Source organism: Pelodiscus sinensis, chromosome 7 (genome assembly GCF_049634645.1).
Source record: "Pelodiscus sinensis isolate JC-2024 chromosome 7, ASM4963464v1, whole genome shotgun sequence".
In the NCBI taxonomy this organism is placed as follows: Eukaryota; Metazoa; Chordata; order Testudines; family Trionychidae; genus Pelodiscus; species Pelodiscus sinensis.
Genome location: NC_134717.1, coordinates 38,608,974 through 38,635,264, shown reverse-complemented (window position 1 = coordinate 38,635,264; position 26,291 = coordinate 38,608,974). Strand labels below are relative to the sequence as shown.

Here is a 26,291-nt window from a genome sequence, read left to right as displayed (position 1 = left end):
AGCGCAGCAGCGTCCCCAGGGCTCGCTCACCTGGGTCCTAGAATCCACCTCCTCCTTCTCTTCGGCTGGCTCCAACTGGCCTCTGCCTGCAGCAGCTGGCCACAGGGACAGGGATCCCGCAGAGCTGCCGGGCAGAGGAAAAGTGCCTCCCCACGCCCGCTCCCCCCCCCCCCCCCGCGGCCTTGCATCCTGCACGCCTCCCCCCTCCCCCCCTGCCAGCAACAGGCTGCCCCCTCCCCTGAGCAACAGGCTGCCAAACAGCAGACAAAAGCAGCCTCTCCGCCCCTCCTCCCCCCATACATGCTGGGCTCCCTGGGCAAACAAAGACTCCACCAAAACAAACAAAGTGCTGGCCTCATTGTGTTAGCAAAAAAAGGACCCTCCTCCTAGAACCCTGGGTGGTGTGTGGAAATAAAGCTATTAGCTCAAAGCATGGTGCAGAGCTGTTTGGTATTTGATGAGTTACTCCTTTAGTCCTGAGTTTGTCACAGGGACAGAAATAGATGTGAAATCTTCTGAACAGGGGAACAGACAGCAAAACAAACATTAGAGGGGAGTTAACCTTTCCCTATGCTATCCAAAACTAAAAAAAATGTTTGGCTAGAGTTTCCCCTACAATATGTACCAGTTCCGACTTACATACAAATTCAACTTAAGAACAAACCTACAGTCCCTATCTTGTACGTAACCCGGGGACTGCCTGTACTCTGTTTTCTTCAAATTGATTAAACTTCAAGTTGACAGTCCCCTTTTTTTTTAATACATTCAAAAGTGTATGCCACTTGCTGTGTTTAGGAAACTGTGCGCCCGTCTGTGCCAGACCTGCTCAAATGCTAATAGACAAGAATCCTCTCTTTGCTCACATGGTAGAAATCTATATGTGTTGGATCATTCCTGCTTACATTTTATTTCACCATGCTGATTGTGTGCAGTCTAAAGACTATAATGTATGTAGCCTGTAGCTTGGGTGCAGAGTTAGAGTTGCTGTGCAATATAAAAACCTGTCCTTGGTGCTTATAAAACATGCTACAACACTAAGGTACTTTATTTTATGATAAGTAAATATGTCTTCTGTCATCTTGGATATCTCATAGGCTACTTAGGCTTCATTGTGCTTTCAGTTAAAAATGCTAAGTATGAGTCTGAAATGGTTTCTTCAATACTTGATCTTCAGTAGCTAAATCCAGTCTGGCATTTTGCAAACCCAAATAATGCCTCAATAGGACAAGACTACTACTTACAATTAATCAATCTTTTTAATCCATAAAATATAATGTAGGCTTCTAAAGAATGAATAGATCATTTGGCTTATTTGAACTACGTAAAGTGTTAGTGTATGCATATTACCAAATGGAATCTTAGTTTTCTAACCAATTTTATTAAACATTACAGTAACTCTGCTTGTTCACACAGTTTTTCTATGACCTTTCCTTCTTCTGGATAGCTGTGTTGGTAGTAGTATCTGGGCCTCTCTTCTGGAGACCCAGGGCTATTATGTTTTATGGGGTTCGCTTAGACTCTAGTGTGGGGCCAAAAATGAAGGATTCTGTGTGTACGAAAGGAATGCTAGGGAGCAGAGTAGGGGGTGGAGTCTGGAAAGCAGGTAAGGGTCAGGAGCAAGGTGGGAGGGAGAGTGTAGGGCCTGGGGGAGAGGTGAGGTGCAAGAAGGGTCTGAGGTGGGGACATCTGAGTGGGAGGGAGGATGCAAAAGAGAGCAGGGTATGGAAGGTGTCTTTCTGGTACAGCTCCCGTTTGGCAAGGGGAAAAATACGTGGTTCCATACTACCCTGCACTTGCAGGCACCATCCTCTGCCACTGGATGTGATTCCTAGCCAGTGCAAGTGGCTGGGGAAATGCCTGCAGGTGAGTGCAGGGACTGAACTTCCTTGTGCTATCAGAAATGCATGCAGCTTCACCATGGGAGATGAGGGAGAATGGCAGCATGTGGAGATGCCTCCCCTTATTTCCTTCCCACTACCTGCCAGGCAGAGCCAGAAAGGAATGCAGCACGCTGGGCCTCAGTGGCTCATCCTAGGTTTCCAAACCAATGGCGGGGGAGGGCTTAGCCTGGGGCCCTGTCCTGAAGCCCTTAAAGCACCTTTCATAATCCAGCCCTGCACGTGGGACTGCAGTCTAGCTAATCGATTGGCACACAACTGTAGCATTTTCTTAAGTTAATAGAAACAAGGACTTTTTAAACTGTTTTAATGGCCTTTTTCATTAGCTAAAACATTAATAAAGGTAGTTCTATATTACGTAAGTCACACACAGGAAACCATTTTGGCTTAAATAGCATTTTAAAAATGGTTACTGCTCTAGCCTTCCTGTTAGGCAGATTGTTAGCTGTTCCTATGCTGTGATGTGTGGTTTTTTGGGGTTTTTTTTTTTTTTGTAAAAAGTATTGCTATATAAATTGTGAAATGAAAAATGAAGCACTTCACTGCCTTGGTTACAGTTTTGAATTGCCAGTTTTCCATGTTTTGTATTATTTCCCTTTGCGACGCAAGAAGGGGGAAAAACAAAAGAAACCATTTTCTTGATTGAGTGGATGGTAGAGGATTTTAGGCTCACTTTGATAATGGTATAGAACATATATGTTAATACAATTTGGTACTGAGAGACTTCTGCCTTTCAAAACATTGCTAGTAACTATTTATGTATTTTATTTCACTTACAAACTAGCAGTACAAGTTTAACCTCTCTGCTCCAGGACATTCTGGACCACAGATGTTGCTCTACTAGACAGCCCCGGTGGCTGAGAATTTGGTGGCTGAAGGGGCAGCCAGGAGCAGAGCTAGGGAGTTGGCATCCGGGAGAGGAGCTGTGAGCCCAGCAGCCTGGGCTGGCAGCACCGCCTGCCTGGGGGAAGGGAGCTCATTGTCAGGGACCGGGCCAGACCAGCAACAGAACCCAGCCAGAGATATGGAACTCCTTGCCCTCGGTCCGGCTCTGCACCACCAATTCTAGTAGTGGAGACAGGCTAGAGGTGCTGAGTCTTGCAGGAGCTTGGCGCTCAGCACCAGAGCCAGACCAGCAGTGAAGCCCAGATGGGGTTGGTTGTCCAGGGACAGGGAGCCCAGCAGCTAGGGTTGGCAGCAGAGTCCGACCCACAGCAAGCAGGGGAGCTCAACTGGTGGGCTGGGCCAGGAGTGCAGAGCCTGGAGTGGAGCCCAGCTGTGTCTGCTGACAGACACCAAGTGAGCCTAAAATCCTTCTATAGAGGAGCTGGAATTGACCTCCCCAGTCCAGCAAACTCCCTTGTTCGGACTGGTCAGCTTCCTAGGGTGGCGGATCAGAGAGGGGTGATATACAGAGTCTGATGTTTATTTTGAATTAGTTTTCTGGGTTTATTCTAGTATTTGGGTCCCTGATATTTTTTTAAAAACATGATTGTCAAGGTTGTGTGTGTGTGTGTGTTTTTTTTTTTTAATCTAAATATCACTCACCATAATCATCAATGTACTCTTGTTTCATTGTACAGATTTTTATTAAGATTTTGTACATGGCAAGTACTGAAAAACTAAAATAGCATATTAAAATACTGCAGCAATGATTAACTGCAGTATTTTTTTTTTCTGAAACTTAATTAAAGAATGGTATGTTCCTGTACTAGACGACTGGAGCTAGGTGCCCTCCCCTCCCCCAATAATAAAACTTTGTTTTACTAGATTGGATGATGTGTTTTTTTAATATACTTTAAAAATACAAAATTCTCCCTAAATAAACTGTTGCTTGCTCTTATAAGACGAGTATTGTTAAACTTCCCTGGGATTTACCCTTTGTCTGCCTGTATTTTATGCTCCAGCTGGGTAACTGTAGAACATAAAACTGTAAAATGTTCCTTACATATTACCAGCAACTTATTTATAAAGTGGAATACACTTAAAATGAAGCACAGCTTATTCACACATATTTAATGCTTGTACTGAATTACATTTTTTTCAGGAACTCCAGAAAGGAACTTAATGACATTCGATTTGAGTTCACTCCAGGCAGAGGTAAAACTTTCTTAAACTTATTTTAGTGCTGAAACTGGTATTTCAAAATTGATTACTGTTTCTGGTTAATATAAGTTATCACTCTGAAGAGTTTCCTACTTCGTCAAGATTTTATATTACACTGTTTAAACCAAACAAAAATAGTACAGAAATGGAAATGTTAGCGATAAGGTTATATCTTTGTTTCACTTTTTAATCTTGTGAATTATGCAGTACATAAGAAAAGTCATTTTACAAGGTGAAATAAAAGTTATATAAAAATAGCTATCATTGTATCAATGATGTGAAATAGAGTTAAGGTATCCCTGAAAGCATATGTGACTGTAGTCTGAAAATGGCTTTGTGGGGTTCCATATAAAATTTGCTCCATTTTGCCAGTGAGAAGTACTTGCCGTTTCTACAAATGACACTTTTTTTTTCTGAAACTTAATTATATTTCTGGCTTGTGTATCATCATGAATAATAAAGTTATTGTAATTGGAACTTTAGAATCCCTCTCACTTTTGCATCTGTATTGGCTTTCTCTTGCTAATAGCTATAAGAAGCCATGAACCTGTGCTTTGGCTCAAAAAGCAAAGCCAATATTATTGGTTAAAACATAGGGAGCTGATAAATTGAGTAAGAAGATTCTGTCCACTTAGCCAACATTTGGGCTATAGTTGTACTTAAGTATGACAGCAGCAATGTTCTAAATTGAACATATACTAATAGTGCTACAGCCTAAAAAGATATCTATATTGGGAGAAATCATCATTCCTTAACCACATATTTTTCTTAGCTATGGAAAGATAGGTGTGTTTCTTTTGGGTTATATATGCAGTTAATAGGATACACAGAGAGGGATGCTCTCTCTTGTAAACTTAATTTATTCATATGTTCTGATGTTTGTGATCAGGTGTTGACTAAAGTCACTTAGTGCTGTAGTGTAGACATATCCTAATTCGAACTAACTTAATTCGAATTAGTTAATTCGAACTAAGCTAATTGGAACTAGTGCATCTAGACCTAAAAACTAGTTCGAATTAGCATTTTGCTAATTCGAACTTGCATGTCCACATTGAGTGGACCCTGAACCGAGGTTAAGGATGGCCGGAAGCAGTGCCGGCAGTGCATCAGATTAGGACTTAGAGCGTGGAGCTGCTGTCTCAGGCTAGCCGAGGGCTGTGCTTAAAGGGACCCGACCCCCACCCCGGACAGTCAGTTCTCAGGGGTTCCCCGCTCGCTTGTCTAATTTGATGAGGGACAGCAAAGCAGTCCTGGCTTGGAGTGCCCTGAATGCCCACACTCGGCACATCACAGCACTTGGCCATCAGCCCGGCTGCACTTGCCGCAGGCTGCCATACGGGAGGGAAGGGTCATTCGGGGGGCTGCAGGAGAGCTTCCACCCCGAGGAGCCCGCAGAGCCACCCCAGTCCTCCCCATCGGGGGCTCGTATCCCATTCCTCCCTCACCTCCTTCCACTTATCCCTCCCTAGCCTCCCTTCCTGATGTACAAAATAAAGGACACGTGTGTTCAAAAATAGAAACTCTCTTTATTGAACAAAACTCGGGGAGACTGGGAAAAAGAGGTGGGAGAGGGAAAGAGAGAAGGTGGGAGAGGGGAGGAGGAAACCTGGGAGGAGGGAGCTGGAAGGGGGAAGCCAGGGGAAGGAGGAGGAGGGGAAGTATCAAACTATGGTACGCCATATCTTCAGTACTGTGTACAGATGTGATCTCCTCACCCCAGAAAAGATATTTTGGCCTTGGAAAAGGTTCAGAAAAGGGCAACTAAAATGTTCAGGGGTTTGGAACAGGTCCCATATGAAGAGAGGCTAAAGAGACTGGGACTTCTCAGTTTAGAAAAGAGGAGACTGAGGGGGGATATGATAGAGGTCTATAAAAGCATGAGTGGTGAGGGGAGGGTGCATAAAGAAAAGTTCTTCATTAGTTCCCATAATAGAAGGACTAGAGGACACTAAATGAAATGGATAGCAGGTTTCAAACTAATAAAGTTCTTCTTCAGAAAGCAAATAGTCAACCTGTGGAACTCCTTGCTGCAGGAGGCTGTGAAGGCTAGAACTAGAACAGAGTTTAAAGAGAAGTTAGATAAATTCATGAAGGTTGGGTCCATGGAGTGGTATTAGCCAGGGGGTAGAAATGGTGTCCCTGGCCTCTGTTTGTGGAAGGCTGGAGATGGATGGCACGAGACAAATCGCTTGGTAATTGTCTTTGGTCCATCCCCTTCAGGGTACCTAGTGTGGGCCGCTGTCGGCAGACAGGCTACTGGGCTAGATGGACCTTTGGTCTGACCCAGGACGGCCATTCTAAGCTCATGGCTCAGGGTCGGGGGTCTCACTGGACCACCTTGATTTTCATGCAAACCTGCTCCTGGGTGGCCAGGCTGGCAGCTATCCTGCCCTAGACGGTCACTTTCCTGTGCCTAGTGCGGAGGTCGTGGACTTTGGAGGCTTCCCCCCAAACCTGGATGAGGTCCACGATCTCCGCACTAGACCAGGCAGGCGCCCGCCTCTTGCGGCCCCGGGCAGGCTCCTGGGAGCTGCCAGCCTGGTCCCAGGAAGAGGCGAAGGGCTGGGTGGCTGGCTCATGGCAGAAGAATTTCCCTAGTTGTGCCCAGAGTGGCCATCAGGGCAAGCTGGGAAGGGCTAGCCTCCCACTAGTTCGAATTAAGCGCTACACAGCCCTTAATTCAAACTACTTAATTTGAACGAGGCGTTACTCCTCGTAGAATGAGGTTTACCTAGTTCAAATTAAGCGCTCCGCTAGTTCGAATTAAGTTCGAACTAGTGGTTTGTATGTGTAGCGCCTATTAAAGTTAATTCGAACGAACATCTGTTAGTTCAAATTAACTTTGTAGTGTAGACATACCCTTAGAAACCTACTTCCTATCATTGGAAATCATTAAGGAGATGAGACTCCAGATCATCCTCCAAACAGAGCTTCATCTACCTGGATTTCTTATTGATTGTGAGGCTAAAAAGAGAGAAAGCAACCAAAAAAATCTACTTAGGGCTAAACAAGACAACATGCTGGTCTGACAGGTAGACACCATGATTTATGCTTTTGTGACCTCGATGCAACTCTCCTTAAACCTTAGAATGAGTACATAAACCTTGAAAAAATGTCCATCTGGTCAAAAATATAGCACCCTGCTTACTAAGAAGCACCATTAGGCAGGATTCCATCACCCCAGTGTTCTAGTCAGTGACCCGACCTTCCATTTACAGACAAAATTGAGAACAAGGTTGTATGTTGAATTTTCAGAGGTCTCCAGGAGTTGGGATTGAGTTATTTTAGGCATTGCCTTTTTCTGTCCTTAGCCATGACTTTCTGTAATAGTTGCATCCTACAGGAATGAAAGATCAGTACAGAGAGTAAGATGAGAGAATTCAAGACAATGCTCTTGGGGTTTGCTCCACAGCAATGGAACTCCCAGATCAGAATAACTTTGAATATTGCAACTTTAAAATCCAAATGGAAGGGCCCATCTCTTTAATTTTGCTCGTCCTTCATAACAATAATAAATGAAGCTAAACAAGAGAGCTTAATACAATTTCTCCCTTGGGATGAAAGGAGTAAGCGCGGGGGGAGGGAGGGTAGGACCAGAGAGTGAGAATCACACAACACAACAACCCCGTCTATTTCTCTTGTACAGGGTTCCGATATTAGTGTTGAGTTCAGTATACAATACCTAGTTAAATAATAGAGGAGAAATGGCAAAGCTAGGGAGTGATCTTTATGGGACTCATGAAGAATCAGAAAGTTATCTTGTTTCTTGATGTGCATAATATGATGGGTTAATTATCAATGGGAAATTTGGTACCTTCTTAAGCATTTTCTAATGAAGGCACTTTTGAATTCAAGCACACTCAGCTGTGTGTTTTTGAAGCTGAAATATATTTTCTTGCATTGGATTATTGATTTTTTTTATTTTATGGACACTAATACATATTCATTTCACCTTTTGGATAGACACGGCAGATGGCGTTTCTCAAGAGCTGTTCTCTGCAGGCCTGGTTGATGGCCACGATGTAGTTATAGGTAAATTATACTTAATTTGCAATTATGCTCTTTCTACAACTTGTTGTGCTAAATGGATGCACTTCTGTGCCTTTTTATACAAAATACATTCTCTGCTTTGCTTTCCTTTACATGTGTGCACCAGAGAGCCAGCAATCCACTGTTATAAATCCATCCGTTCTCTCTGAAAGTCAAAACACTCACTGATTTAACATAGACTTTGATTTCACCAGGTGCTCTCTCCTGCTGTTACTTTCCAAACAGTAAATGATAACTTTTGTGCTAATTCCAATTTTTGTTCAACAGAAAATTGACTTTCTTGAATTAGCTACTTACGATTTGTGGATGAGATTTTTCAAAAGAGGAATTAGACCAGTACTGAAAGCTTTTGAAAATCCCACCCAATATCTTTAAGCAATTTCTACTGAAAAGGGAGAATCTCAAAGTGGTTAATTGCCCTGAGTTGTTTGGTGATTGCTTCTAAAATCTTATACTCAACAAAACATGGTTGGCTACAAAAGGCTTTTTTTTCTCTGCAGAAATTGGTTTCAAGAGTCCAGTAACTTCCAGTAGATAATTTCCAGTAAATGATGGCCTGAATTAGGGCAGCATTTGAGCTCCTTTTTCTTTTCAAATATCAGAGGGGTAGCCGTGTTAGTCTGAATCTGCAAAAGTGGCGAGGAGTCCTGTGGCACCTTATAGACTAACCGAAGTGTTGGAGCATAAGCTTTCGTGGGAAAAGACCCACTTCGTGAGATGCATGTAGTGGAAATTTCCAGAGGCAGGAATAAATATGCAGGCCAGAATCAGGCTAGAGATGATGAAGTGGATCCAATCAGGGAGGATGAGGCCCACTTCTAGTAGCTGATCTGATCCAGCTACTCATCCTCCCTGATTGGATCCACTTCGTCATCTCTAGCCTGATTCTGGCCTGCATATTTATACCAGCCTCTGGAAATTTCCACTACATGCATCTCACGAAGTGGGTCTTTGCCCACGAAAGCTTATGCTCCAACACTTCGGTTAGTCTATAAGGTGCCACAGGACTCCTCGCTGCTTTTTCTTTTCAGTTGTCATGGAGCAGTAAGTGAAAATGTATGAAGGGAGTTGACCTGGAACATGCAGTTTGCTGATGGCAGTGAAATATGCAGAAGATTATGAGATCCTGCAAGCCAACTTTGAACAATGGCAACGTATTTTTCAGCAGAATGGTCTTACATCACCAAACCTATGGTCACTGAGAGAGGAGGACTCACCATAAGGGATATCACAGGCAGAGAACTGAGAAGAATGAAAAAATTTAAATACAGTCAGTGACCACTGATTCTAAGTATTTCCCTCATGAATCATGCCTGCCATTGTACCAAATGATGCAAATGATGGGAACTGACTCCACTTCTCTGACAAGATGTCAATAAAGTTCAAATGTGGACTCTCTGTAAAACGACTATTTGACCCATATAATGTAAAGCCAGCTACATTTGTGTTCTGTCACAGAAATGAAGATGCTGAGATAGTCAGATAGTTGTTTTGTCTGGGACTGAAAACAAAGTGAGGTTGTAAGAGGCTTAATGTGGGTTGCTCCAGTTGTAGACAAGTTAAGGGAAGCTTAGTTACAACAGCGCAGACCAGAGGGCTATATTAATAGGTAGACTCTTGAAATGGTGCTAGACAGCAGGTGATCAAAATGGGAGATCAAAGACTTAGTATGTGGACTGGCTAGTTAACAGATCTCAGCTATCAGTCTGCCTTACAGCTTGGCATACAATCATGACTTGCAGAAGAAGGCTATAATCCTGAACAGGGAAGTAACAAAGAAGGAGAGCCTTGAGTTGAGGAGTATTGCACAGCATGTGGTGAGGCGGGGATGGAAAGCAGTGCCGTCTGATGGAATTGTTTTGAGTGATGCAGGGCCTCTTACAATCTGGCCCTTGTGATGAGATGCCTCAGAAATTCACTGACTTGTTTGCAAACACTTTGCAGATAAGATTGCTCACATCTTGTCTGATTTTGACTCTGGATGTCATGTAAGGGGTACAGAATGTGTTGAGGGTAGTGCCTTGTCATTTTCTTTGGATCGGTTTCAGCTTTTGCAGACCAAGGATGCGGACAAGGTGCTTGGAGTACAACCAACCCATGCTCACTTGACTCCTGCCCTTTGTGGCTTATTAAATCAAGCCGGGAAGGGACGACTTGGTCCGGGGGATTATTAATGCTTATTTTAGATCTGGGATGGTTCCCACCGCCTTGAAAGCAGCAGTGGTAAAATTCCTTAAGAAGCCTTCCCTGGACCCACAGAGTTTGAATAACTATTGCCCAGTCACTAATAATCCCTTCCTGGACAAGGTACTCAAGCAGGCGGTGGTGTTGCAACTCCAATCTTTATGGGAAGAAACAGATTATATGGATCCATTTCAGACCTGGTTTTGGAACAGAAACCACTTTGGTCACCCTGGTAGACGACCTACCGCAGGAGATAGATGGGGGAGTGCAACCTTGTTGATTCTCTTGGACTTCTTGGCAACTTTTAATAACATTAACCTTGGTATCATTCTGGAGTGCTTGGTGGAGTTGGGTATCAGAGGCACTGTTTTTGCAGTGGTTCCAGTCTTACCTGTCTGGATGCTTTCAGAAAGTGGGAGTAGGGGTCCCACAAGGTTCCCTCTTGTCCCCTAAGGTGTTTAACATCTACATGAAACTGCTGGGAGAGGTCATAAGGAGACTTGGAGGATGATGCCATCAATATGCAGATGACACTCAACTCTGTTTCTCTGTGACATCGTATCTGGATGTGGTGGAGACTGATCTGAACCAGTGTCTGGAGATGGAGACGGACTGGATGAGGTCGAATAAGCTGAATCCCTATAAGACCGAAATCCTGTGAATCAGGAAGCCATCTGTCTAGGAATGTGGCGTGTGACCTGTTCTGGATGGTATTACACTGTCCCTGAAGGAACAGGTGCACAGCTTGGGAGTCCTTCTGGACCCTTTTCTGACATATGAGAACCAGATTTCCTCAGTGCCTAGGAGTGCTTTTGGGCAGCTCAGCTGATCCGCCAGCTGCAACTCTTCCTGAGAGAGAATGACCTTGCTACAATGATTCATGCTCTTGCCTTATCCTGATTGGATTATGGCATTGTGCTCTATGTGGGGCTGCCTTCAAAGAGTCTTTGGAAACATCAGCTGGTTCAGAATGTGGCTGCTTGAGTTTTAACTAACACTCATTATACAGTGCACCTTATGCTGGTGCTCTGGCAGCTGCACTGGTTTCTGGTATGTTTTCAGGCACAGTTCAAGGTCCTAGTTATGACCTATAAAGCCCTAAACGGTTTGGGACCCGGGTATTTGAAGGACCCTCTTCTCCCTTATAAAACTTCCTGGGGATTGAGATCAACTGGGGAGGCTCTGCCCTGTGTTCCTCCACTTATGGAGATAAGGCTGATATCTACTCAGAACAGGGCCTTCTCAGCGTTTGCTCCTAGGCTATGGAATTCTCTCCTGCAAAACATTTGCTTGGTGCCAACGCTGGCAATATTTCGGCACCAGGCTAAAACCACACTTTTTACTGTGCTTTCATTGGTGCTTGAGTGTGTGTGTGTCTCTCTCAAAGTGGCCTAGTAGGTTTAATGCCCCCCCCCTTGGGGTCTTGTATTTTACATTATATACTGTTCTAAAATTTTGTAAGCCTCCTCCAATATTTTAAATAGAGAAGCAGGGTAAAAATATTTTAAAATAAAATTAAACACATGAATTTCAGGAGTAGGTGTGGAAGATCACTTCTGTCATAGTGAGAATTCCAGAAGGCCCAAGACTGATAAATGTTCTAGTGAGAGAATAGAGGTACCAAGCAGGTGTAGGAAGCCATTCTTGCTCATTTTGCTTCCAAGGAGGGACCCTTGGAGGTTTGAATTATCAGTAAGTCAAGACTGGCACCTGGGTAAGCTGGAAGCTGGCTTTTCTTACCTGGTATGCTGGCTACATTTCTTGGTCCACCTTTTCTTTGCTCTCAGCAACACAGACAAAGTTTAGGCCTCCCAGTTTCTAAAAATTGAAGTCTGTTACCACAGGGACTGTAGGGATGGGTCTCGTGTCCCTGCACAAACACTAAATTCAAATCTTTAACTATTCAACCAAATTGTTACTCTTTGATAAACAGAGATTTTCCAACTGGTCAGCATTAAAAACAGATTATCATGTTTTAATCTTTACTTTGGACTGCAACAAAGAGCTGGATATTTTTAATGCATGGTGGATCTTGATTTTTATCATTCTACCTATCTATATGCCTGTTTCGTCATATACCATAATTGTCACAGATTGGCAGGGAATACCATTTGTGTAGCTGTTGGACATTTCATGACTGTACTAAGTTCTGTATGATTGCATTAAATCCAATGATTCCAAATAATGGTATTTTTGTTTGGTAAAACTAGTGCAAGCCCTGACCTTGAATCCTGCAGATATTGACTACGCCTTTTATTTTGTGTGTTGTATTTCATAATGCCTGCTTATTCATGCAGCATTTTAATGTTCCAAACATTTTTAGACCAGTATTTTTAATGTAGCTTAATCTTTTCATATCTCACTGATACACACACATCCTGCAAACTTCCCTTTTCTTCTGCACACAAATTTTTAAAATAACTGAAAGTTAGATTAAGGCCCTTTTTACCATCTCCAAAAAAGAGCCAAACACTTTTTTCTCTAAAGACAACTTTAACACACTATCAGGTGTGAAGCGGACAGTAGGTAATCCAATTTTCTAGAGTCCTGCATAGATACAAAATTTGTATCCACATCCAATCTGCAAACATGGTCTGTGGATATCTGCATCCACACATATAAAGCTGATAACTGTAGATAATTGCAGGGCTCTAGATAAAAAAATGTTTAATCTACATCCATTCAGTATCTACATACATGGTCCTCTGCTATCTGGATGTGGATATCCATGAATATAAAGCAGATATCACAGGTTTGCAGGGCTCTACAGATTTCACTGAGATTATATAGCATGATCGGAAAACCCTGTAAATGGAAAAGAACAGTGGATGTTACGCCCATTACTAGAAGCGGTAGAGAACATAATACAGAATCTAGAGAAAATTGGACCCCTGGCTTCATGCCCAAATATATATTATATCTCAGTCCTTCACTCTATACGGTTACCATGCTTTGAAGGTATTGTCCAGTCTTGTCTAAAACATACAGGCAGGAGCACAATTTGAGTGTTGTGCTTGTACACCTAAATAATAGATTGACTATGGATCTTTTAAATGCCATACCTCCTGTAGTAAATAAGAAACACCATTAAATCATCTGTAACTAGGAAGGGAAACATTTATTTCCTAGAGTAGGTGTGACGTAGTGGGGGTACTTGCTGGGCTGTGGTGACCTCTGCTGTCTGGAGCAAGACCCAGCAGGGAAAACCTTATTATGCAAAGGTACCATACCGGTTGAACCAGCCTACCCCCCCATGGGGAGAAACAAAGGGAGGTGGAATGCTGCCCTGGCTGGGGGGAGGGCTGGAAGAGTGTGAGTTAGTTGCGGGCTGGGAGCATGGAGGAGACAGCCTAGGGAAAGGGGCTGGAGTTTAGGGGCCCAGTCTTCCCCATCTCAAGGGGGCCTGAGGCATCCTAGCCCAGCTCTGTGACCAGATTCCATCTGTGCTGTGCTGTATCCTGGAGAGGCAATAAACTTCCTCTATTCCTCCGGCTGGTGCAGTCTGTTTGTGCCATTTCGGGGTGCAGGAGACGGGGGACCCCCAACGCGCCGTCACAGTAGGTTAAAAGAAATTGAGCAAAACTGATCTGAATGTAGTTACCCTTGGGGTTTTAAAAACTGAAACCGCAATACTGAAGGGAAGATATTCCTGACTGTGTAAAACTTCTTAGGCAGCTCATTTGTTGTGCATGTCTTTATATTGCCTTGCTTACTTCAAATAAAATCTTTCTTTGGCTGGTGAGGAGGAGGTGGGCTATAGAAGGGATATTAGATCGGTTAACCTTGCTTCAGCAGAGGGACTGATTCCATTAGCTTCCAGATTGAATGCAGCTGATAAATTACATTCCACTTTTTTGCTGAAGCATGCACAAATTCCGCTTGTAAATAATGTGCATGAAAACAAAGCTGAGTTCTGTGAAAGCCTTGTGAAATTTGATCTTTTCATGGCTCCTCTTTATAAATCTGAGACACTGTAGAAATGGAAAGTCAGGGACACCTGTGATTAGTGTCAGAATAGACATTTTCTTGGCATAACCCATTCCTGAAGGATAGCTGGAGGGAGCTGTGCTGATCAAAGCTATTGCAGAAAGCGTAGCAACTGTACAGGCAGTCCCCGGGTTACATGGATCCGACTTACATCGGATCCCTACTTACAAACGGGGTGAGGCAACCCCGCACTAGCTGATTCCCCCCAGCAGACCAGGGAGACGCGAAGCTAGCGCGATCTCCCCCTCCCCTCCCCAGCAGACCAGGGAGACGTGGAGCGGCTTTTCTCAGCAGACACCTCAGCTTGAGAATAAAGGACTGAGGGAAGTGAGGTGTGGGAGAATAAAACTGAGCTCTGGAGAAATGTTTGGCTAGAGTTTCCCCTACAATATGTACCAGTTCCGACTTGCATACAAATTCAACTTAAGAACAAACCTATAGTCCCTATCTTGTACGTAACCCGGGGACTGCCTGTACATGAGTAAAGGCTGTTATGGGTTCTTTTGGCACCTATCCTTTCACAGCATTTGCTGTTATCTATCAATATGTTTCACTTCCTGAATGTTCCTGGATTTGTTTGAGGAAGATTTGAACTGAGATAAGGGTATCAAAGATAAGATATGCTGTAGTAGCTGAGAGAGAGGAGCCACCTGCCCCCAAGGTTTGGATGCTTATTCTACATGCCTAAGAGGAGACCACGGTGTTATTGAGCAAGACAGAAGTATCCATATACTGGTCTGACATCCTGGGAAGTGTGCTGTGGCTGCTGCCTGCTTAAAGCCCTCATCCAAAAAATCACAAAGTGATTGTTGAGGTTCATCCGCTTTCTAACCACTATCTCCATGCTGCTCGACCATGTGAACACTAAGGCTACGTCTACACTGCAAGCATTTTGTGCAAGAATGGCCGTTCTTGTGCAAAAATGTGTGGAGCGTTTACACTGCAAACATGTTCTTGTGCAAGTAAATTTACAGTAAAGCACCAAAAGAGAGGGCTTCTTGCACAAGTGTTATTCCTCTCTCCACAAGGAATAAGCCCTCTTGCGCAAGAGCTCTTGCACAAGAAGGCAGTGTGGATAGGCAATGGGTTTCTTGCGCAAGAAACTCCTACAGCTAACATGGCCATCAGAGCTTTCTTGCATGAGAGAGCATCCATACTGCCATGGACGCTCTTGTGCAAAAGCATATGGCCGTGTGGATGTGCTCTTGCACAAGAATTTTTGTACAGAAACTCTTGCGCAAAACAGTTCTTGCAAAAGAAGCCTTCAGTGTAGATGTAGCCTAAGGTTTCTGCCTGGTATGACCCAGAGCAGATCAGTAGTGACTACAGGATGTGAGGGTGAAAGAATTGGGGCTACTGGTAGTGGTCTCATCCATTCTACCATTAACAGTAGGAGACCAGTCACGAATATTGGAAGTCTTGGAGAGGAGTGAATTAATATTGACTATCAGGGGCTTTTTTCCCAATGATGCAATGGTTTTGGTAATTTAAATACAAAGAAAAGATCTTGTCATGGGCTTACATCATCTCTTTTTTACTTAATGACTTGCAGTCATGAGTACTGAAGGTTGATGTGTATTTATTTTAAAAGTGTGCAAAAAACTGTATTATATTTTGTATACTTCCCATACTATTTTAGTCTGGTGGTACTCATGTACCAAAGTGAGGAGAAAGATGTAAGGCCTGTGGTAGAGAACTGTGATGCATTACAGAGTCTGGAGGCTGACCCAAGGGTGGGCGACACTTGAACCCTCAACCTTTGGTATCTTATCCCACTGTGCCACTGCAGGAACCCCCAACTAGAAAGCCAAGAGGGCTTTCTATATCAAAGCTTACTAACAAACTGTTAATGCATGTGAGCTGGATCCACCCAGACAACCTGTGACAGGTCAGTGTGGAGTAGATTCACACACCCCAGCTGGCCACAAATGAAATGGTTGTGTAGAAGAGCCTTAAATGTTTAAAACCTGCTATGTGCCATTGAACTGATTTAGCTTGGACAGCAGGCAAGCTGGAGACTATATAGCTTGCAGTTTGGATATATTTAGCCAAACTAAAAACTTTTAAGCTATTGGCTTGACAGTGGTTAAGCAACTCAAATAAAGGGTAAGCTTTGTAGCAATTTCTCACTTTAAAATAGCAAGCAAATTCAGAAATATGTTCGGCATTGTTTGTAAATCTGTAGTCTCCATCTATTATTGTGGTTATAAAGGTAGCAAAATGCAAGCTTTGCCTATCATGCACATTCATCCTTTTTTACATGGAATGTTTTGTCTTGTATGAATTCAGTGGAATGATGTATTTCTGCAGCATCTGAAAGGTGTGTGCTATTCCATGTGCTAGAGACTAGAGTCGATTAAATGCCGATAACTCAGGCTACTCTTAGTTATTAATATGTTCCATCACACAGAAAACAAAGTTACATCATCCTGATAGGTCTTGGTGATGAGATGTACACGGTTATATATCTGTGTGTTGTTAACACAATCCTGTGTTCAGAATTGATTTCCAAGAGACTTCCATATGGATGTTGAACAGGATAGAAAATAGGCTAAAGTTTGACATGTATCAGATATTTTGATTTCACTTGTTCGCTACTACTGGTTTGATTCTGATTTTCCAGATATTTATAATCAGAACCAAGCAACATTTTTTTTTGTCCAGTCCAGTTTCAAATGTCTCCCTTTGGAAGACTTTTCGCAGATTTTATGCATTTTTAGCATCTGAATTTCCCCCTCCCTTCTTTTATTTCCTCCCTCGTCCACCTACTTACTGCTGGTTAATGGTCTCATGCCAGGGTGAATAATTCCTCTCGCTCCTTTGTGTGTTGTATCATTCAAGTATCAGAAGACAGTGCTAGGTAGCACAAAATCTGGGGATTCAAGTCAGGGTGGTGGCTTGCCATGATTTCTTACTTTGATCGAAGCGTAAATTGGAAGATAATGCATATGCTTCAGTCTTCCATATAAAAATAGAAAAAGCTGTCTCCATCTTTTTGATGAACCAGCACTAAAATCAGAGCTCTGTTAACACCCCTCTTTCATTTCCCTGCTCTCATCCAACAGTTCTGTTTCCTGTTCCATGACTTGATGCTTCTGAGTTTGCAACCAAAATATGATATGAGTTTGCAATATGACCAAGAAAACCCTTATCTAACTAGCTGACTGATCAAAATAAGTTTTGTTGTTTGGTTGCACTGAGACTGTTCTGTTCATTCATGTTGTTTGCAAGTGAGTCTTTCTGTGCTACACCTACCATAAGACTGAAGCTATTTTTGTCTTAGAACAATTCCATGGATAGAGATTTATTACACAAAAGCACTATTTATTGGTTTGCCCAGAGAGGAAAAATTGGAAGTTGTCATGTTAATCTACATGTAAGTTTTTTTTAAGAAAGAAAGGTTGTTAGTTCTGAGAAACATAGACCATATGATTCATAAAGACTTGGTTCAGTACTTTAGGCAAATTGATCAGTCACTAGAATGATACTGCATTGAAGAATATCAAAATGTAAAGTTTCTGCTTCTTTCAAGAATCCTGAAGGGATTCATTTAACTTATCCTGTGATTAGGCTTGTGTACTTCAACCGAAGGATCCAAAAGTGAAAGCTCAGTGTGGTAATTTTACTCTTCTTAACATCTTCCTATAATTCCATTTGGAGTTGTAGGTACAGAAACGTGCCACATAGTTCCTAGTAGCTTGTCCTTCCTTGCTTTCTTTCTTTATCCCTCATCTTACTTTCTTTTTCTAAAAATCGGCTTGTCAGCTGAATTTAGTGATGTTTTTATTCACATAGGCTAGAATGATCTCCAAACTTACTATAGTCAGAAAAGTGCTTGACTGTCAAATAGACCAAGATTCTAAGGAATGGAGTCCCTTTGAGAGCCTCTAATAATGAAACTCAACCAGTAGAAAATTTGGTTTTAATCTCTGTTTATGGTTGGCACAAACTATTCTGGAGAGAAGTCTTATTTATCTCTTCTGGCCTATAACTAATTTTACTTAAGGCACTTTAATAGTAACTACTTTCCTCTAAACACAGTCACATAACTCCCATTAGCTTTAATAAGTGATGTGCACACATTATCGATAGAGAAGTCCCTAAGGATTTTATAGATAACTAGGTGCTTAAATATTTCAACACATGCAACTCATTTAGATCCTAAAACACTGAACAATGACTCATAATGACTAGACTCTTAAGGATTCAAATACACCCTTAGGTGATCAAACTTTGCATGCTCCTTCAAAGAAGAGAAAAATCTGAATATTAAACCTATTTAGTCATGTAAACCATGTATAAAATGTACTTGTCGCTGAAACACTTAATTCTTTGTGATATAGTCTACTGTATTAATTTCAAAGGTCAAAAGAGTTCAAGGTGTTAAACTCACTGCCCAACATAAAACCAAAAATACAATGAATTCTTCAGGAGTTGAGGGTCTTCCTAGAGGTCCTGGCTTACTCAATTTCTTGGCAAACACCCAAAAGCATTTTCTCTAAAGTTGAAAGACAAGAAAGAACAAGAAATTAAAACAAGCATTTATATTGAAAGATTATTCAAAACAAAATCAAAGCTGTAAAGCCTGTCTCTTTTTTAGGTATGAAAATTAAGCTCTTATTTGTCCTGATGAAAAGAAAAATGCTAATTTTGCTTACACCAATGTTGTGTAAAAGATACTCACTTCTCCTGTTTCTAACAGATAGACACAAGGGGAAGGAGAAAGAATGGGAATGGTAGGGAAAATACAGCTTTTGGTGATGTCTTTAGAACATTGGCTGGCTGGCCAGTTGTAAATGGATACTTTTCCTGGCAGGTCAACCACAGCACCTGTTGGGTGGGCCCTGGTTCACATGCTGGTCAGAGATGTCATGTAGCTGACCTTTTCTCCTTAGGCACAGCAGGATTGTGGCACACATCTCACTGAACTGATACAATACAGTTCATTTGAGGGTTTGATGAAAAGTTGAAAAAATAAGGGGAAGAGGAGGGAAAGCAACACACAAGAATGGAACAGAAAAGGACCTTATGTGCCTTTGCAATAGTGGCAATTAGGCATCTCTTCTGATGGGCTGAAGACTGAATGTCAGGCTGACAGGATTTTCAGAACTCACAAGTGAAAAAGAAAGTTCCTTGAACAAGAGCAAAGTTCAGCAGATTTCTCTCAGGAAGAAAGTATTTCAGGCTGGTCTGCTCCTTCTGGCTTAGGATCAGGGAAAACAGGATGAGATGAAGTGAGTTGCAATGTCAGATGGGATGGAAGAAAGAAGCATTCCCCTCCCCCCCCCCCACACACACCCTCTCCCGCTTTTGAATTCTCTTTGTAAGAAACCCCAAAATAATGGAAAAGGTGGGGAAAGTAGGCTGACCATCCTCATTATTCTATCCAACAGCTTTGCTCAATATCAGACAAAATTAATTTTGGTTCATTAACTTCCTGCTATACACTTCCTGGGTTTTAACCAATGTAATCAGGGGCACAGAAGCAGGAAGCACAAGGCACACAGTCCAGAGCAGAGTGGAGCACAGTTGTCTGGGAAGCTTTTTGTGCTTGCTGCTGGCTTAAGTAGGGCCAGGAGACCAATCAGTTGTTCTGAGATTCCACCAATAGAACTGCAGGGGCACAGCCTCAAACTGAAGTTGGGCTTCCAGTCCCAGGTATGCAAATGTTAACAAGCAGGAGCATGGCTGCTCCTATGAACCCAGATTTGAGACCTACATTCACAACTAACACAGTTCTTGAATCCTGTTAAGGGGACTTCTCTGCTTGGGATTATTCTGGTCATTTGTTTTGGTGCACTTGCACATGTAATTATTAAACAGCTTAGTCTGTTTCCCATGGTTAATTTTGATTCAGGAAAACAATGATTAGTTATTGTGACATTTTATATACTCAAAAATCCTTCTTGCATTTTAGCTTGCAATTGGGGTAAAATTTTAGGTCTAGTATTTACAATACATGAAACAGGTGTGTTTTAATACAACTGAAAAATAATTTTAAGTGCCCACCTTGCTGATTTCTGAGTGGTTAAAGCTGGGATACAAAATGAGAAAAATAATACATCTGGCAGCAAGCACAACTACAGGCAGTCCCCGGGTTACATGGATCCGACTTACATCGGATCCCTACTTACAAACGGAGTGAGGCAACCCCGCACTAGCTGCTTCCCCCCAGCAGACCAGGAAGACGCGGAGCGGCTTTTCTCAGCAGACACCTCAGCTTGAGAATAAAGGACTGAGGGAAGTGAGGTGTGGGAGAATAAAACTGAGCTCTGGAGAAATGTTTGGCTAGAGTTTCCCCTACAATATGTACCAGTTCCGACTTACATACAAATTCAACTTAAGAACAAACCTACAGTCCCTATCTTGTACGTAACCCGGGGACTGCCTGTACTATAATGGCTGTCATGACAGAATTATAAGTACAGTAATTCCTCATTTAACACTATAGATATGTTTCAGACAGTGATCGTGTTAAGTGAAAACGTGTTATGCAGGGTCAATTTTCCCATTGAAAATAATGGAAAAGGTGGGGATTGCGTTTCAAGCAGTAGTGTTTGTTGGGACTGGGACACAAGGTTGGGGAGAAAGGGGTCTGGGTTACAGCTGGGAGGGGACGTGTTTGGCTCTGGGGAAGGGAAGCAGAGGAGAGGGGGAGGGGGATTGGGTTGGGAGTATGACGGGTCTGCCGGGATCCGCACAGTGTCCAGCGAGGGGGGGGTTCGGCAGGGAACGGTGCGGTGAGCAGCGAACCCTCCGCTGCTTTTCAGGGAAGCTTGAGAAGCCCCCGCACAGCCGCCGGTGACAGGCTGTCTGTGGAAACCCAGCCGCTGGCCTGCAAGCGAGGGCAGAGGAGAGGGGGCTAGGCGTCTGGTGAGGGGGGAGTCGGGAACGGCACGGCAAGCAGCAAAACCCTCTGCCGCTTTTCAGGGAGGTGGGGAAAGCCCTGCGCAGCTGCCAGCGATGGGCCGGCTGTGGAAATAGTGTTATTCCGGGGACAGTCATGTAATTCAAAAACTTTCCCCCCCCCCAAAAAATCGTGCTATTGCAAAAATGTGTTAAACGGGCATGTGTTACATGAGGATTTACTGTATTAAATATATAACACAAATTATCAAAGGGAAAACTGAATCCATACACTATGCACAACCATTGTGAATATTTTACAGCCACTATCCGACAAATCACATTTTAAACTATTCTAAAATTAAAATGATTGCCTTAAAATGTTCCTTTATTTCATGGGACAGTGGAACAGATTCTGACTACAATTCCTTCAGTGTAAATAAGTCCATCGCTGGAGTTTCTCTGGATTAAACTGGTGTAGCTAAAATTAGAATGTGGCAATGTATTTAAAAAAAGTGTTTTATCCTTTTCCAGGTCTGAGGTAAGGGTTCATTTTCCTCATAATAATGAAATAGTTGACGACTGTTGCATTAGTTGCAGGAATAGTTAGCAGCAAAACTAGTGGAGATTTTTTTTCTATACTATCTTAATCTCTGTATTCACTTACCTGCCAATATCTAATATGTCAAAATAAGGGTTTGAAATACAGTCATTAAACTAAATTATGATAAACACTAGAAGATTTGCCCAGCATTGCTTGGTTCCTTAAATCAAATATGTTTTGTTTTTCTTCATTTAAATCATTGCTCTGGAATGGGGTGGGAAGTAGGGGTTCAGTATGCAGGCTGCTCCGGGTTTTTGTGTTTCAAATTATCTGCCTAAATATGATTTTTCTATTTTTCGAAAGTTTTTGGAAAAGTAGTAAATTGCTAGTTATGTGAATACCTTAATTTTAAATCAGTGGGAAAAAATGGTCACCATTTGCATCTGTTTGTCTTGCTTTATAATACGAGGACTATGTTATAAATCGCTTAACATTGATATTTCTTTAACCTTGGAGATTTTTTGTTTTTGATCCTCTAATACCATGTTGCTGGAATTGCTGAATGCTAGCTATTAGTTCTAGCACAAAAAATATTTCATTTTCATTTTTTATTAATATTCCTATTCAATGGAATATACTGTTTTCTCAGTGGATGGAAAACTTTCTGGCAGCTATTGCTTGCATACTACTTTGATTCAGACTTGAATTCACTTCTTTCTGTTTGCTTCCTCTTGGTATTAAGGAATTTGAGGACTGCCATCTTTACATAATCTCTAGAAGTTATTTTGTTCTCAAGTAGGGATGAATATTTCAGAACTGTCTTTAAACTATACAAACATGGATTTAAAACCTTCTGACTACATAATGCTGGCAAGAATTCATCATTTTTATCCCACCATTTCCTTTTCATGAAGACTTACTTCCAATATTTCTTTCCAAACCGGACCAGATTCAAACCTCCCTTTACAGTCTATGACCAGGATGTGTGTTTGGGTTATAGATTGTTTCAGAGTTTAATCTTTTGGAGATGAAATATCTGTCTCTTCAATAGCCCCTAAAAATTATATTGAAATTAGGTGTCTAAAAATGCTAGCATTTTAAGGATTAAACATGGGCAAAGATTTTTCATCCATACAATATCTCCAGAAACACACATTTTGATATCGAGATAAATGTGTTGAACTTTACTATATTGTAAAAATGCTTGGAGTTGTCCATTTCAGTTGCTGGAATTACTGCAGTCTTCATGCATTGATTTCAGCTAATACAACATCTACTTTCTTCTCTTGAGTTCCCTGGGTAAAAAAGCCACTCTCACAAAGTCCATAGGCTCCTTGCCACAGAGCACACTGGTTTTCTACTGTTCTAACTGCATTGCTCCTCTCTTTGTCAGATTCAAAAGTTTTCTTGGATCGTCTTCTCAAAACAAAGCATAGCAGATTGTTTACCAGCTCAGGAAATGCTTCATTGGGCTTGCTTCAAGAGGTCAGGAATGAATATGTCTGTGTCCGTCTTCTTCCCTCCTCCCCCTGCTGTAGTATAAGATTGCCAGGCTAGTCAGGTGTATGAGGCTTTTGGCTTCTTTTGAAATCAGATACCACACTTAATTGGTGTGCCCTTGATTGGACAGTTAGCAAGAATTCTTGCCCCCAGTGCTCTAGTGATTTTGGTTCTTCGAGAGAGAGAAGTCCCTGCAGGTGCTCCACAGCAGGTGTTGCTCTGTCCCAGCACCGCATACTGAATTCTTCACAGCAGTGCCTGGGAGGCCTCGCATGCGCAGTGAGCAAGGTACACTGCCACCATGTGGCACGATAGTACATTTGTAGGCCCCTTGTCCTCTGTTCCTTCTTACCTATCTGTGCTCTTTAGTCATTGTTATATCTTGTAGATAAGTAGTTAAGTTTTTTGGTTTTTTTTCTCTGTTTACCCTATGCTTCATCGAAGTCCGTGTTCCTTTAAAAAAAAAAGGGGGGGGTGTTTTCTTTTCCTCCGAGTTGTTCTTCCCCCGTTGTTGTTGTTGTTGTTGTTGTTGTTGTTGTTGTTACAGTTTCACTTTGTGAAAATTCCAGGATCACCAGGCATTAAACGCTGCTCAGCCTGCAATGCTCAGCCTGTCTGACGGGTATTCAGAATGTTAGATGTCTCAGCGAGTCCCAGGTCCAGCAGGACTGCCAACCCTGCGCCAAGCTTAAGGCGCAAATGCAGAGACAGGAACCCACTTTAAAATGCTTATGATGGAAAAAGCATAACATTCATCTGCTGACCCAGCATGGAATACCCTGATCAACAGAGATCCAATAAGGGAAGAAAAATCCCCCAAGAAACATGCCTCATCTCTGCCTCACAAGGCTGTCACCTAAAGGATGTGTAAGTGAAAGAGCTGCACTGAGGGTTCAAAGAGCACCACACTTCATCACGTATGATATACCGGGTGTGTCTGGCACCAGTCTTGCTGCTTCCAAGCATGGGATGCATAAAGCCTGCACGGAGGCAACAGGCCTGATTGTGCCTGCCTCACGTACCTTGGGGCCTACTGCAGCAGCGAGTAACCAGACTGTGGACATGGTAGTACTGAGGCTGACTGATACGGCACCACAACAACAAGGCACCCCGGAAATCCATACCATTGCAACATCTAACGTCTAACAGTGCTGCAACGACGTAGGCACTGCAACACACATCGGTGCTCCAAGTCTACCTCCATGTCTGCATGGGTACCAACTACCTCCATGTCTGCATGGGTACCAACCACGGCACTGTCCATGATGACACCCTTCACTCCAGCACTGAGGTACTTCCACAGAAGGGTGGTTTCCTCTGCATTTAACTCTCCATTCCTCAGCACCAGCACATCACCAGTCACAGCAGCACTTAAACATGTCTCTTTGCCCAAGGTGTTATGTAGTGATGATGACGATGGGAAAGGAACATTTTCAGCCCAATTGTTTCCTGGCACTGAGGTGCTCACTTGGCGCTGGCATTCCTCTCTGGGGTCTGCACTCATGGATGCTACCACACATGTCTTATGCCTCCTAGTTGCAATATTGAAGCTCATGGAACTACAGAAAGAAACACACAAAAAAGAGGGAAACTCAACCCTTGCCTTCTCCTCCACCACAATCACCATCAGTGCAGTGGATTCAGCAGGAGACGGAGGATCCACAATCACACAAATCTGGGCCAGACACATCCTCTGTCACAAACTCATCTTCCCCTAACAAGGCACTAATGCCACCACCTCCCACTGCTTCAAATCCTTTCAGAATCTCTTCAAAAGGGTGGCAGCCAACCTCAACATCACCATGGAGGAGGTCTTGGAGGTGTAGCATGAGCTTACCAATATCCTCCAGGCCACTCCATTGACAAAGATAGCTCTGCCCATAAATCCCACCATCTTGGATCCTGCCAAGACTATTTTATCAGACTCCTGCCACTATCCTGCCCACCTATAAGAGGTGCTTCCTTTATGGTATGGGGGGGGCCACACACGAAAAAGTCAACTCAGGGTCTAAGGACACCTATAGGAAGGCCATCCACATAAACCTTCTGGAGCTCAGAGTTGTACGACTTGCCTGCCAACACTTCTTACCAGCAATATCCGGCAAACCCATCAGAATATATACTGACAATATCACCTGCATGTTTTATATAAATGGGCACCATTCTTATGTACATAGGCTATTGCTCTGTGGAACTGGTGTCTCATACATGACATCACCATAAGCTCATCTCACCTTCCCGTCGCCTTAAATACCACTGCCAATGCACTAAACAGAATCCCACCTCAGGAACACAAATAGGTGATAGATGACAGAGTTCTTGCAACAATCTTCAAGCAATGAGAATATCTTCTGATAGACCTTTTCATTACAAAGTGAAACAAAAAGTGTCCCCTGTATTGTTCCAGAACTGGCATTGGCAATTGGCAAGGACTCCCTCAGAGATGCCCTCATCCTTGAGTGGAATAATCACCTACTATACACCTTCCCTCGGATTCCTCCTCTTAACAGGACAATTCTCAAGATAAGGAGGGACAAAACGAGGATAATTCTTGTAGCCCTATATTGGCCCTAACAGCCATGGTTCCCTTTCCTGAATAGAATGACTCTACTTCTCCCAATTACACTTCCATGCAACCCAAACAGTTGTATCAACCAGGACTCCAGACTCCACATTCACAATTTCTCAGACTACATCTAAAAGCCTGCTACCTACTCAGGGACAGAGCTATAGTGCTCAAGTCAGGTACAGAACATTCTCCTACATACTAGGGCTCCCTCAACTTCAAAAACATATAGTGACAAATGGTTATGACTTGTTCATTGGGCTGCTTCCTGTAACATCTCTCCAGAGACGGCCCCATTACCTGTAATATTGGACTGCTTATTGGACTTTAAACAGTCACATCTTTCTATTGGCTCCATTAAGGTACACCTGGCAGCTATTACGACTTTTCACACACAAATTGATACTACAATTGTTGCATATTCAATGATGAAATGGTTCATGAAAGGCCTGATGTAACCCCTCCGCACCAGCCTTAACACTTATTTTTGGTGCTAAACACCCTTACAAAACCTCCAGCTGAATGAATGTCCTCACTCCTTTGTTTATCAATGAAAACTGCATTCCTAGTGGCTATCAGCCTAGCGAGTAGGAGAGATGGCTGGACCTCC

At 42.7% G+C, this 26,291-nt stretch overlaps 1 protein-coding gene across 5 annotated transcripts in view; it reads left to right on the top strand.

Moving 5' to 3' along the window:
- STK39 (serine/threonine kinase 39) overlaps nt 1-26,291 on the top strand; it is a 298,211-nt gene that overhangs the window by 249,557 nt on the left and 22,363 nt on the right. For all 5 annotated transcript variants that reach the window (XM_075933552.1, XM_025177794.2, XM_075933551.1 and 2 more), the window contains 2 exons: nt 3,946-3,998; nt 7,968-8,036. In XM_075933552.1, the coding sequence (XP_075789667.1) occupies nt 3,946-3,998; nt 7,968-8,036 (122 nt within the window). The remainder of the gene's footprint in view (nt 1-3,945; nt 3,999-7,967; nt 8,037-26,291) is intronic.